The sequence below is a fragment of the Pelodiscus sinensis genome, chromosome 4 (genome assembly GCF_052426305.1).
Source record: "Pelodiscus sinensis isolate ZL-2025 chromosome 4, ASM5242630v1, whole genome shotgun sequence".
NCBI lineage: Eukaryota > Metazoa > Chordata > Testudines > Trionychidae > Pelodiscus > Pelodiscus sinensis.
The window spans coordinates 58,892,897-58,908,057 of NC_143055.1; the positions used below are offsets into that span (position 1 = coordinate 58,892,897).

At 42.6% G+C, this 15,161-nt stretch overlaps 1 protein-coding gene across 1 annotated transcript in view; it reads right to left on the reverse strand.

Annotated features, from left to right (window-relative positions):
- Window positions 1-271: 271 nt before the first annotated feature.
- The window catches only part of FAM149A (family with sequence similarity 149 member A), a 73,113-nt gene continuing 58,223 nt past the window's right edge, over window positions 272-15,161 (reverse strand). The window contains 6 exon segments of the mRNA XM_006128458.5: window positions 272-561; window positions 6,721-6,799; window positions 7,263-7,391; window positions 11,097-11,217; window positions 13,853-14,077; window positions 14,260-14,363. Of these exon segments, the coding sequence (XP_006128520.3) occupies window positions 488-561; window positions 6,721-6,799; window positions 7,263-7,391; window positions 11,097-11,217; window positions 13,853-14,077; window positions 14,260-14,363 (732 nt within the window). The 3' untranslated portion in view covers window positions 272-487.

The following is a 15,161-nucleotide window of genomic DNA, read 5'->3' on the forward strand; positions in this document are numbered from 1 at the left end:
AGAGCAACAGGAACTGTCGGAGACTAGAAAAGAGAAATGGCATAACAGGGATAAACAAGGGATAGTACAAATTCTTATTTCAAAAGACATTAACTTTGTACATAATCAAGGAAGGATTGATCCAAAATACCTGTAACGCTGGAGAGGGGAAGGGGAATACAGTTACAGGCACTTAAGTAGATTGTTACTTGCTTCTGCCAACAGCTTCCCAAATATATAGAGTGAGTGAGTGACCTCCTCTTTACCTTGAACAGACACTGAATTCTTACGGTCCAGATTTAAAGCACTGGTTTTATTTTCTTTTTCATTGTGATCCAATCCCTGCTGATGCTGCTTTTGAACAATGCCATATACATATGCTAAGTGGAAGACTAGGCAGCATACAATATGCTGCAATACTTTTTCTTCAATCCTTGTAAGGCTAGCTATTAGGCCAAGCAGTGTAGTCCTCCACTTAATGCAATAGATTTTCTCTTTCCAAGCTGTATTAGGAAGCTACTTGAAATCTCTTCCTGGAAGTGGATGGATTTCTTTGAAAGGATTTGGAGTAATGCTGCGTGCCTGAAAATACAAAACACTATTTGTAAGTGTACTATAACCAAAAAGTCACACCAACCCTATATTTGAGTTCCTAGGCCTCCTTTAGAAGAATATTTATTAGCTTGATTGTATTTTCACACATCTTTTAAATCTAAACAGTTCATTTGTTTTGTGTTAGTTTCTCTGAACAATGTTTTAACTAAATAATTATTCAAAATACATAAAAAAATACAATTCTCAGAAATTAGAATGGACACACAATGTATGGAATGGCAAACTTTCATAGGCTAAATAGAACCTAATGTAAAAATACTGCTTTATCCCAGAAGTTTGAGAGCTGATATGGAGATTCATTTTAATACTGAATTTTATGTCCAGTACCTGCTTATTATGCTGATGTCGCAAATGAAAAACCCAAGCTGAAATCCAGCAATGATTTAATGTAAGATTTCATCTAAAGAACATTATAAACAAAAAAATCTATTATCTTTTTCACATTAAAATTGCTTTTTATGTTCCATATGCTAACAATGAATATGGGGCTAGTATACTCAGTAGCTTACACAGACCAAGCTGATAGTATATGTAAGGGGCTCCTTGCACTCTCCCATTTTCCCTTACCCCCAACTTCTTATGTGATACCTTATCATCTCCTCCTTTTTCAAGGACTTCATGCAACTCCCCCAATCTCTGCTCTGCCAGGAGTTCTGTGTGCCCTGACATTTCTGCCTCCTGCCATATTTTCTACTCTGTAATGCTAGTGGTTCTGTATCTCCCCATTCTTAGTTTATCCCATTCACTCCTCGCCTTTTTCCATATGCCAAAGGATAAGAACGGTTACTTACCTGTAACTGTTGTTCTTCGAGATGTGTTGCTCATGTCCATTCGAAGTAGGTGTGCGCACCGCGTGCACCGTGTCTTTCGGAGCATTTTCCCTAGCGGTACCCGTAGCGCCGGCAGGGCGCCCCCTGGAGTGGCGCCGCCATGGCGGGGCATCAGTACCCCTGCTGGCACTGCCCCACCTCAGTTCCTTCTTGCCAGACTCTCCGACGAAGGGGAGGTAGGGTGGGAGTCGAATGGACATGAGCAACACATCTCGAAGAACAACAGTTACAGGTAAGTAACCGTTCTTTTCTTCTTCAAGTGGTTTCTCATGTCCATTCGAAGTAGGTGACTACCAAGCTAACCCCACGGAGGAAGGGTCGAAGCAGTCATACCACCAGAGTCATGAAGGAAGGTGAACAATAAACGGATTTATTTGAAACATCCAACACTGATAAGGCACATTAAGAACAATGACAACAGGATATATTTACATATTTACATCACAGATTCGAGGACTGCAGAGCCCACCCCTGCATCCTCCCTGGCCTGCTGTGGTAGCGCATAGTGCGCTGTAAACGTGTGAAGGGAAGACCATGTGGCCACCCTGCAAATTTCTGTGATTGGTACCTGGGCACCAAAGGCCACCGAGGACGCCTGCGCCCTGGTAGAATGTGCCTTCACCCTGGGTGGGGTTTTACCAGCCAGCTGATAACACTCTATGTTGCATTGCACCACCCTTTGTGTCGAAATAGGCGAGCCTTTCACCCTGTCCCCAAACGCAACAAACAATTGTTGTGATTTACGGAACGGCTTGGTTCTGTCAATGTAGAACGCCAGCGCCCGCTTGGCATCCAGGGAGTGAAGCACCCGCTCCTTAGAGGAGGCGTGAGGTTTTGGGAAAAAAACCAGGAGATAAATCTCCTGGGACAGGTGGAATGGTGATACCACCTTCGGGAGGAAGGTTTGATGAGGCCTTAGCCTTACGTTGCTATGTGAAAAAACAAGGTAGGGCGGGTCTACAGTTAGCGCCCTTAGTTCCAACACCCTTCGAGCCGATGTAATGGCCACGATGAAAGCAACCTTCAATGAAAGGTACTGCAGGGAACACGTGGCCAGCGGTTCAAAGGGGGGTAGCATAAGCCTGTGGAGGACCACATTGAGGTCCCAGGCGGGAAGCGGGGCCCTCACCGAGGGATACAACTTTTCCAAGCCAGTAAGAAACCTTTTAACCACCAGGTTAGAAAAAAGGGAGACTCCTGCTGTACCAACATTGAAGGCGGAGAGAGATGCCACATGGACTTTGATAGAGGAAAAGGATAGGCCACTAGACCGAAGCTGGAAAAGATAGTCAAGAATAGTTGGAATAGGAGCCGAGGATGGGTGTACTCCTCTCCAGGACGCCCAAGACGAGAAGCGCCGCCACTTGGCAGTGTACGACCGTCTAGTAGAGGGTTTCCTGCTACTGAGGAGGACCATCTGAACCTCTTGGGAACATTCCCTTTCAGGTTGGCTCAACCACGGATAAACCATGCCGTTAGGTGGAGAGACCGGAGATCCGGGTGAACCATGATCCCCTTGCCCCAGGGTTGAGTTAGCAGGTCCCGGACTGGAGGGAGTGCTATTGGGTCTTGGATAAGCATGTCCACTAGGATGGGGAACCAGAACTGTCTGGGCCACCCGGGGGCTATGAGAATGATCAAGGACCGAAAAGTCCTTGCCCTGGTCAACACCCTGGAAATTAGGGGAAACGGGGGAAAAGCATAGAGAATGCCCTCTGGCCACACGATCGTCAGGGCATCCCCCAGGGAATATTTCCCCAGCCCCAGCAGGGAACAGTAGTTCCTGCACTTGGCATTGCATGCTGAGGCGAACAGGTCTAGGCGGGGATAACCCCACCTGCGGAAAACCTGGCGGAGAGCAGAATCCTTGAGTGTCCATTCGTGGGCTCCAAAGGATCTGCTCAGTGTGTCTGCTAGCAGGTTTTTGCACCCCGGGAGGTATTCCGCTTGAGGTGTGATATCATGCGTGACGCACAAGTGCCAAAGTTGCAGGGCCTCTTTGCAGAGGCGAGGCGATCACACCCCACCCTGCTTGTCCATATGAACCAGGATCAAACGGTGGGAGAGCCGTGGCAGGAAGGCTTCGCAGGCTCTCCTCACCGCCCGCAATTCCCGGACGTTTATGTGTAGGGCTTGCTCGGAGGGGGACCAGAGGCCTTGAGTCCTGTGCCGCCCAGCTCAGGTCGGACACATCGGTGACCAGCGTCAGGGAGGGGGGAGGAGCATTGAAAGGAACCCCACTGCGTACCACAGTTTCCTGGGTCCACAATAGGAGGGAGTCCAGAATTTCAGGGGGCACCATAATTATTGAGTCCCAAAGACCCCTGGATTGGCTGAAGGCCCTCTCCAACCACGCCTGCCATTCTGGCATGGCGGACCATGTACGTACACGCTGCCATATGGCCCAGGAGCCTGGAGCAGAACCGAGGGGTCATGATAGGGGACCGAGTTAACTCCGAGATCAGCTCCACTATGGAGAGGGACCTGCTCTTGGGCAGGAACGCCCTTGCCACCCTCGCATCGAGGAGGGCTCCCACGAATTCTATCTGCTGGGAGGGAGTCAGGGATGACTTTTTGACATTTATCATGAGTCCCAACCTTAGGAAAAGGGCTCTAGTGAGTGCCACGTGAGCTTCTACCTGGTCGTATGAGCGACCTCGGATCAGCCAATCGTCGAGGTACAGGAACATGTGCACCCCCTGTTTGTGGAGATATGTGGCAACCATCGCCATACATTTCGTGAACACCCTCGGTGCCGTACATAAACCAAAAGGGAGCACCGTAAACTGAAAATGGTATTGGCCCACCATAAACCTGAGGAACCTCCTGTGGCTGGGCCTGATCACCACGTGGAAGTACGCATCCTTGAGGTCGAGAGTCACGTACCAGTCCCCTAATTGTAGCACTGGGATGACCGATGCCAATGTCACCATTCTGAACCTGTGTTTTATGACCGCCTTGTTTAAATTTCGGAGGTCCAAGATGGGGCGGACTCCTCCCTTTGGTTTGGGGACAACAAAATAACAGGAGTAAAAACCCTTTCCTCGCAGATGTGGAGGAACCTCCTCTATTGCTCCTTTTTCGAGGAGCGCAGACACCTCCTCGCACAGGATGTGTTCATGAGGGGTGTCCCTTACTAAGTACGGATAAGGGGGTTTTGAGGGCGGTGGGCCTAGGAATGGGATAGAATAGCCTCCATTTACTATTCTACAGGCGGGGAGCTGGCAAGGAGCTTGTCTGCAGCGAAGTTCGTGCATGGCTGGAAGCTACCTGAGACTGACGGCTCGGCATCAAAAAGGGTGCCGAAGTAGCAATCGGTACTGACCCCACATGGGGTGGTCCCGACGCATAAGCCACCTTAGCATGCCGACCTGGGCCATGCTGGGGCGAAGCCGTAGCCAGCTGAACCTCCGACGATGGTGACCTCGACCCTTCCGAGTCAACCGAGGATGGAGGGGAGGTCGTGAGGCTAATAAGGTCCTGCGCCGCTTCGAATGTGTCCGGCGTGGACGGGCGGTCTGGAGGCAGGCGACCAGGACTATCGAGGCCTCCTCGACGCTGACGGTGCGGTGGAGGAGATACGCGCACTGGTGAGCCCACGCCGCGGTGCCCAGCCAAAGTTGTCTTCTTCGAAGGGGACCTTCCCCGGGACTTCTTCACCCTCTTGGATGGAGGAGAGTGAGACCGGTGCCGAGACCTCGACGCCAACGCACGGTGCTGGTGAGGAGCCTCCCGCATGGAAGCCAGTGCACTGCGCACCGCAGGCTGCTCCGGCGGCACCGGTTGAAGCGCTGTCTCCATGAGGAGAAGCTTCAAGCGGGAAACACTTTCTTTTCTGGTACGGGGCTTAAAGGACTTGCAGATCTTATAGGCAATAGCCAGATGAGCCTCATCCAAGCACTTAAGACAACTGTCGTGTGGGTCGCCCCTGGGCATAAACTTCCCGCAGTCAGCGCACGTCTTGAAGCCTTGCGGCCCTGGCATTCCTTACCCCCAAGGGGGAAGGAACAAAACAAAGAACCTAACTATCTAACTACAAGAACTATTTACAAACCAATGTGAGAACAGGGAACCATTAACTAACTAGGAGACTAAGAGAGATAGAGACGCTCCAACGACCGTCACTGTGGTAAGAAGGAACTGAGGTGGGGCAGCGCCAGCAGGGGTACTTATGCCCCGCCATGGCGGCGCCACTCCAGGGGGCGCCCTGTCGGCGCTACAGGTACCGCTAGGGAAAACACTCCGAAAGACGCGGTGCACACGGTGCGCACACCTACTTCGAATGGACATGAGCAACCTCTCGAAGAAGAACTGTCTCTCTCCTTCCTGTAGGTAAGGACTCTCAAATATCCTCCCACACCAGGGTCCCCCCACATCTTCCTTGGCAGGGATTCTGCTTGCCAACTTTTCATCTCCCCACCTTGCTACTCATTCCCTCTCTTCCTCTATACCAGGGTCTGATATTCTCCCCCAGGTGGCAGGAGTTCTGGGTGAACATCCATATTCCCCACACCATTATTATCTGTCTGTGTGATAGGTCATTTGCGTGTTAATCTCTGCTGGCAGAGTGAGCACAAGTATTGTGATGCTAGAATCAACTACAGAGGTACTTGAAGCTGAGTCTGTGCTAGAAAGATGGCATCACCCTCACTTCCTTTCAGTATTCTGATTTTCTCCCTTCTCTTCTCCAAAAATAACAATAGGTTCTGGCAATTAGTGCTTAGAAAGGTCCCTAAAACTTTGAAATTGATTAAATGCAGTGTTCAAAGGTTTCCACATTACATACAGAGAAATGTCATTAAGTTGCATGTAAAGCTTTTGCAAACTCTGCTAATGAAAATACATAATTATATGTATTATATTTAAACATCTTATAGTGTGTAACATCATGTGCAATACACATGGATGAGTAAGTATTTGGAAAATTTTATGCCACTTACATGGAAACTACAATGAGGGGGTTGCACACTTCATACTTTTTGTTGCATGAGCTTACTGTACACACCAGAGGCTCCTTGCATTCCTCCATTCCCTGAAAAGTTCCCTGCATGCCATCCTCCCGTTCTGCTCTATTTCAGGAACTCCTCCAAGCTACTCCCTTCCAGCAGCTCTGTGTATTCTCCATTTCCCTCTCCCACCAATACCAGGGTTTCCATTATCCCTACCATTCCCTCTTCCCCTGCTCAAGTCAGAGTCTCTGTGGAGCCCCCTCTTATCAGCCCCCGCACCAATTCTTCCTTACCAGGTGTTCTGAAAAGTACAGCTTTTCAAAAACCAATCTTTTGATTTTGCTTACCTGTTAAAAAGCCTTGACCTGTCCATGTATTGTTAGCAAAATCCATGGTCGTCAATGACCTTTTATGAGGGGTGTCTGACTGTAAAAAAGGGGAAAATGTATTTGTTCATTATGAGTTGCTCAAAAACAGGACTTGATTGTGGCTGTCACACTACAATCTAACACAAAGAGCAGTGGTGGAGCTGCACAGCTCCCGAAGGAGTACAAGACAAATTACACCTCCACAGGCATCTTTCTGTACATGGAGATGGTGCAATCTGCTTCATTCATTAGGATCTCTCTTCCCAGCACAACAACTCTGTCAGACCCGGGCAGATGGGCTGCAGGAATGTGGTCCCACCCTTTTTTAGACATGCACTCTCTCAAGGGAATAGGAATAAATAGTCCCTGTGTTCCTGAGATCACAAGGTCTGCTACTATGAGAGGCTGTTTTGCTTTTATACAAAGGTGGTGGTAGTGCTGGCGAGGCAGGTTTTCTGTATCTCTCTCTGCCCCTGCTTTCCACAGTCTGGCCCAACATATCTAATCACACAAAAACCCACCCTGAATGTGTGAGTTGTGTTGGGTCTTGAAAACTGATCAATAATCACTGTTCGTTCTCTAAGTGGTCGTAGCTCCGTACTGTCAGGTACTGCACTTGACACTCTACTGTGAGGATGGCACCCTCTATGCTGAAAGAGAGAAAGAAAATGGAGCATTGCTTAAGTTAAAAGGGGAAAAAAGCAAAGAGCTAACTCTTCACTAAGTTTTTACAGTTACTAGGTTGGGCATTTCAATTGGATTTCAAGTGTATAAAAACTAAGACAACATGTTTTATAGAGAGAGTACGAAAGGGATAAGTGTAATTGCAAGAGGTTCCAAATAATGCTAAGAATGATAGCTGTGTGTTAGTAGCATGTGTCTATGTCTCATATTCTACACAATTTGAGAAGATTAGGCTGGCCCTACTGTGCCAAGATGGCTCAGAGGGTCTGCCACATTCCAAGTCCTCTAACCAATGGGTTTTTAGTAAAAGGGATCAGGGGGACAGGACTTCCACCACCACTGTTTTCATGAGAAAGACTGACTGGCTAAGACGTCTAACTCCAGAAAAGAGTTTATAGATCATTTGAGCAGAGGAAAGTACCTCCCTCCAGCACAGAGTTAGACATTAATATTCTTTGAGGGGCAGTGCTTAGGCCTTACTCCTCTCAACATTTCTACTGGCTAAGTTAGGCAGCACCCACTCAGTCTACTGGCTTCTGCAAATCTACATAAGAACATAAGAACATACATAAGAACGGCCGTACTGGGTTAGACCAAAGATCCTTCTAGCCCAGTATCCTGTCTGCCGACAGTGGCCAGCACCAGGTGCCCCAGAGAGGGTGGACTGAAGACAATGATCAAGCAATTTGTCTCCTGCCATCTCTCTCCAGCCTCTGACAAACAGAGGCCAATGACACCATTTTATCCCCTGGCTAATAGCCTTTTATGGACCTAAACTCCATGAAATTATCTAGATTCTCTTTAAACTCTATTATAGTCCTAGCCTTCACAGCCTCCTCTGGCAAGGAGTTCCACAGGTTGACTACACGCTGTGTGAAGAAGAACTTTCTTTTATTAGTTTTAAACCTGCTACCCATTAATTTCATTTGGTGTCCTCTAGTTCTTCTATTTAGGGAACTAATAAATAACTTTTCCTTTATCGGCCCTCTCCACACCACTCATGATTTTATAGACCTCTATCATATCCCCCCTCAGTCTTCTCTTTTCTAAACTGAAAAGTCCCAGTCGCTTTAACCTCTTCTGATATGGGACCCGTTCCAAACCCCTAATCATTTTAGTTGCCCTTTTCTGAACCCTTTCTAAGGCCAAAATATCTTTTTTGAGGTAAGGAGACCACATCTGTACACAGTATTCAAGATGTGGGCGTACCATAGTTTTATACAGGGGCAGTAAAATATTCTGGGTCTTATTTTCAATCCCTTTCCTAATAATTCCTAGCATCCTATTTGTCTTTTTGACCGCCGCTGCACACTGCATGGAAATTTTCAGAGAACTGTCCACGATAACTCCAAGATCTCTTTCCTGATTTGTCGTAGCCAAATTTGCCCCTATCATACTGTACATATAGTTGGGGTTATTTTTCCCGATGTGCATTACTTTACACTTATCCACATTAAATTTCATTTGCCATTTTGTTGCCCAATCACTCAGTTTGGCGAGATCTTGGAGTCCCTCACAGTCTGCTTCTGTCTTGACTATCCTAAACAGTGTGGTATCATCTGCAAACTTGACCACCTCACTGTTTACCCCTTTCTCCAGATCATTTATGAATAAGTTGAAAAGGATTGGTCCCAGGACTGACCTTTTGGGGGACACCACTAGTTACCCCTCTCCAATCTGAAAATTTACCATTTATTCCTACCCTTTGTTTCCTGTCTTTTAGCCAGTTCTCAATCCAAGAAAGGACCTTCCCTCTTATCCCATGGCCATGTAATTTATACAAGAGCCTTTGGTGAGGGACCTTGTCAAAGGCTTTCTGAAAGTCTAAGTATACTATATCTACTGGATCCCCCTTATCCGCATGTTTGTTAACTCCTTCAAAGAACTCTAATAAATTAGTAAAACAGGATTTCCCTTTACAGAAACCATGTTGACTTTTGTCCAACAAATTATGTTCTTCTACATGTTCACAATTTTATTCTTCACTATTGTTTCTACTAATTTGCCCGGTACTGAAGTTAGACTTACCGGTCTGTAATTGCCAGGATCGACTCTAGAGTCCTTTTTAAATATTGGTGTCACATTGGCTACCTTCCAGTCATTAGGTACGGAAGCCGATTTAAAGGATAGGTTACAAACCACAGATAATAGCTCAGCAATTTCCCATTTGAGTTCTTTTAGAACCCTTGGATGAATGCCATCCGGTCCCGGAGATTGTTAACATTAAGTTTTTTTATTTGTTCCAAAACCTCCTCTAATGACACTTCAATCCGGGACAGTTCCTCACATTCATCACCCACAAAGGACGGTGCAGATTCAGGAATCTCCCCAACATCCTCAGCCGTGAAGACCGAAGCAAAGAAATCATTTAGTTTATCCGCAATGGCTTTATCGTTCTTGATTGCTCCTTTTATAGCTTGATCATCTAGGGGACCCACAGGTTTTTTAGCAGGCTTCCTGCTTCTAATGTACTTAAAAAACATTCTGTTATTTCTTTTTGAGTTTTTGGCTAGCTGTTCCTCAAAATCTTTTTTTGCTTTTCTTATTGCATTTTTACACTTGATTTGACAGTGTTTATGTTCCTTTCTATTTATCTCACTAGGATTGGACTTCCACTTCTTAAAAGATACCTTTTTGTCCCTCACTGCTTCTTTTACATGGTGGTTAAGCCACGGTGACACTTTTTTAGGTCTCTTGCTATGTTTTTTAATTTGGGGTATACATTTAAGTTGGGCCTCTATTATGGTGTCTTTGAAAAATTTCCATGCAGCTTTCAGGGATTTGGCTCTAGTCACTTTGCCTTTTAATTTCTGTTCAACTAACCTCCTCATTTTTGTGTAATCCCCCTTTTTGAAATTAAATGCCAGGGTGATGGACTGCTGAGGTGTTCTTCCCACCACAGGAATGTTGAATATTATTATATTATGGTCACTATTCCCAAGCGGTCCTGTAACGGTTATTTCCTGGACCTGATCCTGCACTCCACTCAGGACTACGTCGAGAATTGCCTGTCCGCTTGTGGGTTCCTGCACCAAGAAGCAGTCATTTAAGCCATTGAGAAATTTTATCTCTGGTTCTCTTCCTGAGGTGACATGTATCCAGTCAATATGGGGGTAATTAAAATCCCCCATTATTATAGAGTTCTCTATTTTGGTAGCCTCTCTAATCTCCCTCAGCATTTCAATGTCAGTATCGCTGTCCAGGTCAGGTGGTCGGTAATATATCCCTATTGCTAATTTCTTATTATTGGAGCATGGAATTACTATCCATAGCGATTCTATGGAACATGTTGATTCACTTAATATTTTTATTTCATTTGATTCTACACTATCTTTCACATACAGTGCCACTCCACCACCCACCCGGCCTGCTCTATCCTTTCTATATATTTTATATCCCGGTATGATTGTGTCCCACAGATTTTCCTCATTCCACCAGGTTTCGGTGATGCCTATTATGTCAATGTCCTCATTTAATACGAGGTACTCTAGTTCACCCATCTTATTAGTCAGACTCCTAGGATTTGTGTACAAGCACTTTAAAAATTTGCCACTGCTTATTTGTGTGCCCTTCCTGATGCATTGGATTCATTTCATTTTGTTTTGATTTGTGTTTGTTTTGTATTCAGGTTACTGATGTTCCTTAACAATGTTAACAAGTATACATCTTACAAAGCCGTGCCGTGATCCAGGTACTGAAAGATACTGTTCAACAGTCTCTGTGTTTATTGGTGGTAACTTGTTCCGGGTTGTATGTACAACTGGAGAAGACGAGCGATCTAAGCCAGTACACCTGTAGGATTCAGATTAAACTGATTTCAGATTCCATTTAAAACACAGGAGACATTTCTTAATACATTTAAACTAATATAAGTAACAGAACACCTAATGCCATGGCAGCTCTCAGAAAAATGCTTTATATATGCTTCATTATTCAGTATGAAGTGTGGAATCTTTCAGAAATCTCAGAGCTAGTTCCCAAATCTTTTACAACATTGCACTATTGAATGCTCTAGTTCAGTGTTTCTCAACCAGTGGTATGAGTACCCTTAGGGGTACTTGAGAAAAGTCTGGGGGGTACGTCAACACAACTGAAATTTGGAGAAAACTGAATTTTTGTTTTAAGTTTTACAACACTTTATTATTTTTGTACTTTTTACACCCAAAAATTGTATATGCTTGTTGCTATCTGAAGCAAGTGATAAAATTGCTATTAGTACAATTTTAGTTTAGTTTTTATAATTACAACTGAAGGGTTTAAAATGGACCAATTTCTTGTGAAAACAAAGAATAAAATTGCAGATTTGGAAGAAGGTAGTATACAGGAAACCGTGTCAGAAACATTTGAGGTGGGAAAACCTGTAGTGAAAAAACCACACACCAGTGGTGGAAGTGGAAATTCTTCTGAGATTAAAAAAAACACACGTTATAATTCTGAATATCTTAAATTCAGGCTTACTACAAACAGAAGTGTAACCACCTTGTGTGATTTGCTGTGAGACTTTATCTAACCACTGTATGAAACTGTCTGTTGAAACGACACCTTGATACAAAGCATCCTACATTAAAAGATAAATCAATTGAATATTTTACAAGAAAATGTGAAGATATTAATATATCTAGTGCTCCTATGAAAAAATTATGTTTACTGAAATAGAAGTTGTCAAAATTAAAAATATCCCACATTCAAACAATACAATAAGATGAAGAACTGACGAGATGGCAGAAGACATAATAAAACAAATAACTGAAAAAATTATTCAGAAGAAACAAGTTACAACTTGACGAATCAACAGATATTTCTAATTGCATATAATTAATGGTGTTTGTCAGATACATTGACGACGAAGATGAAAAAGGAATAAGTGAGCAAATATACTGCTGTAAAGAATTCAACACTAAAACAATGGGGGAAGAAATGTTTAACTTGTTAAATGAACAGATTTTGAAACATGGATTGTCATGGGAGTAGTGCATATCTGTGTGTACAGATGAAGCAGCAGCAGTGGTAGGTTGACAAAAAGGTCTTGTTACTTCATTAAAAACTATAAACTTTTCAATAAAGTGGACTCATATCATTCACAGAGAAGCATTTGCTTTAAAACATCTGAACGAAGATTTAAACTCTGAGATTGCAGTGAAGACAGTTAACCTCATTAAGTCATGGGCTCTAAATTCGCATTTTTTTCTATCGCTATGCCGTGATATGGGATCTGAACATATTACTGTATTACTTCATTACAATATTTGATGGCTGTCACATGGAAGATTGTGAAACCATGTACTTGAGCTAAAGGCTGAAGTTGCAGTTTTTCCTCGCAGAAATCAAATCCAAGTTAGTACAATATTTGCAAGGCAAATTATGGATTTTTGACATATTTGATAAAATCAATAACGAACCTACAGTTACAAGGTTTTAATACAAATATTTTAATCTTGCATGATAAAGTAAAAGCATTCAAGTAAAAAATAGCATTCTGGAAAAATAATGCTTTATCTGGAAATTTTGTGTCATTTCAATATCTTTCAGAATTTTGTGTGGAAAATGAAATTATTTTTGATGAACATGTCAAAACATCAAAAAAGGAACATTTGACGAATTTGGAATTACATTTTGAACGATATTTTCTGAGCTTTGATGAAGCTGAACAGTGGCAGAAGCTTTGGGTTTTGAATCCATTGATGGCAATGCTATTGAGAAAGCAGGGATTTCAGAAGAAATGAAGGATCAACTTTTTGAGCTTTCTTCTGATAGTGTACTAAAGATGCAAGGCATGGAACTTGGTGACCTTGCCGTGCTCTGGCAGAAAATGAAAGGTGAATATAAACAACCGTGTGACATGGCTCTCACAGAACTCCTCCCATTCGCATCAACCTATTTATGTGAGGCAAGTTTTTTGGCTATGACTGAATTAAAAACTAAATTAAGAAATCGTGTGTCTCCAGAAAATGATATAATTGTGGCCCTCAGCAGTTTGAAACCTAATTTTGAAAATTTAATTTCATTCAAACAAGTTCAAGTTTCACATTAAATTAATTATGTTTCTTGTAATGTTATTGATCACTGTTCATTGATGTTTGTATAAAAATATACACATGTGTGTATGTATATGTATTAATAAAAAAATTGAACTTTTTTTATGTTCATCTAATTTTTTTTATTTATCCTTTTTTCACAATCATAAGTACGATGGCAAGTTTATTGCCTATAAGAAATTTCTTCTAACTAACCAGTTACGATTAAGTTGTTTAAACAAATGTGTTGCAATGGTAGAAAAAATGTTGTGTGTTGGAAAATTGTAGGTACTGGGAGTACTTATAATTTTTTTAAAGGGGTACTTTATAAAAAAGGTTGCGAAACATTGCTCTAGTTCAAGTTCAGCAAGGTCTTGATTTCAAGGAAAAAGAAAGAGGAACTAAAAACTCACAGTTTAGTTCCCCTCAGGACTTCATCACTGTACACATTAAGAGTCTTTGTGCATAGTGGTTCTGAAGTGAGAGATGGTAGTCTACGATGGGTTGGCATTTTCCTAGATGTCTGCTGTACCCGAGATGACGAGAGAATATTGTTATCGGTAATTCGCCCCCGCCGGTTCCGCACTGAATTGAGTACACTGGAGCCTATGCTATGTTGTTTGTCATCTTCTTCATTCCTAGAGAGAAAATTAAAACAAACACTGCTTTGAAGAATGTAATTGTTACATATACCAATTAAAACTAAGACATATCTATTATTGGCAGAAAGAAGTCAGCATATTCAATTAGATCTTTGAAAAGCATATTTTATATGGCCAAAATAATAAGGTACAGCATAAAAAAGTATACTAATACTTACTGTATCTTGTCTGCCAAGCTTGTATGCCTCTGTTGGAGTGGTTTAGCTTGAATTGTCATCACGCCATTTAAATCACTATAGAAATTGCTAGAGAAACGGTGAACCTAAAGAAAGAGAAACAAAGCATTTAACTTTTCATTCTCATTACCTTTTCTGGACGGCGGCTCCAAAAAACTGAACCCCTAAATAGTTAGGTCAAAAGATGCTTAAAAACAGTATGCAAAGAGAAATGCCACTTCAGATCATAATGAAACATTTCTCCCATATACAAGATAAAATGCAAATAAATAATAGTTAATAACTCTATAAAACAAAGCTTGAGAACTAAGACTAACAATACATATTACAAGAAACAATTATTTAATATTATCACTGCAAAGGTAAGTAACATGTACCTCCATTATATATATTATAGGCAGATTTGGCAGCAATTACTTTAATTAAAGTTGTTTTTCCATTCTATTGTAAATAACTGAAAACAGGGCCCTACCACTTTGTCTGAAATTTTTTTTCTAAGCTTAGTTTTTATGAGGTGTCTACTTCATATGTTTACTTCATAGTTTTTATGAGGTGTATACCATGTATATAAATGGTTCAGCCGTTTCTAAGAATGAGGTTAGGGAAAATATGTTTTGTTAATGTTAAAAATTCTTACAACCACTTTACAGAGAAACTCTACCACCATCATTCTTTGGGTAGTGACTCAAGTATTTAGCAGAGGAGTTGCTGAGAGGGTATGAAATGCACCTATGAAAATCCATCCAAATTTGGGCACATTATAAACAACTGATTATTCTATTTGCAATTGCACAAAAAAGGTTTGGTAAAAAATGGCAGCTAAATTCTCAAAATATTCCATTTTCACAGGGCATACTCCTACTCAAGATTGCAAGGGCTGAAAA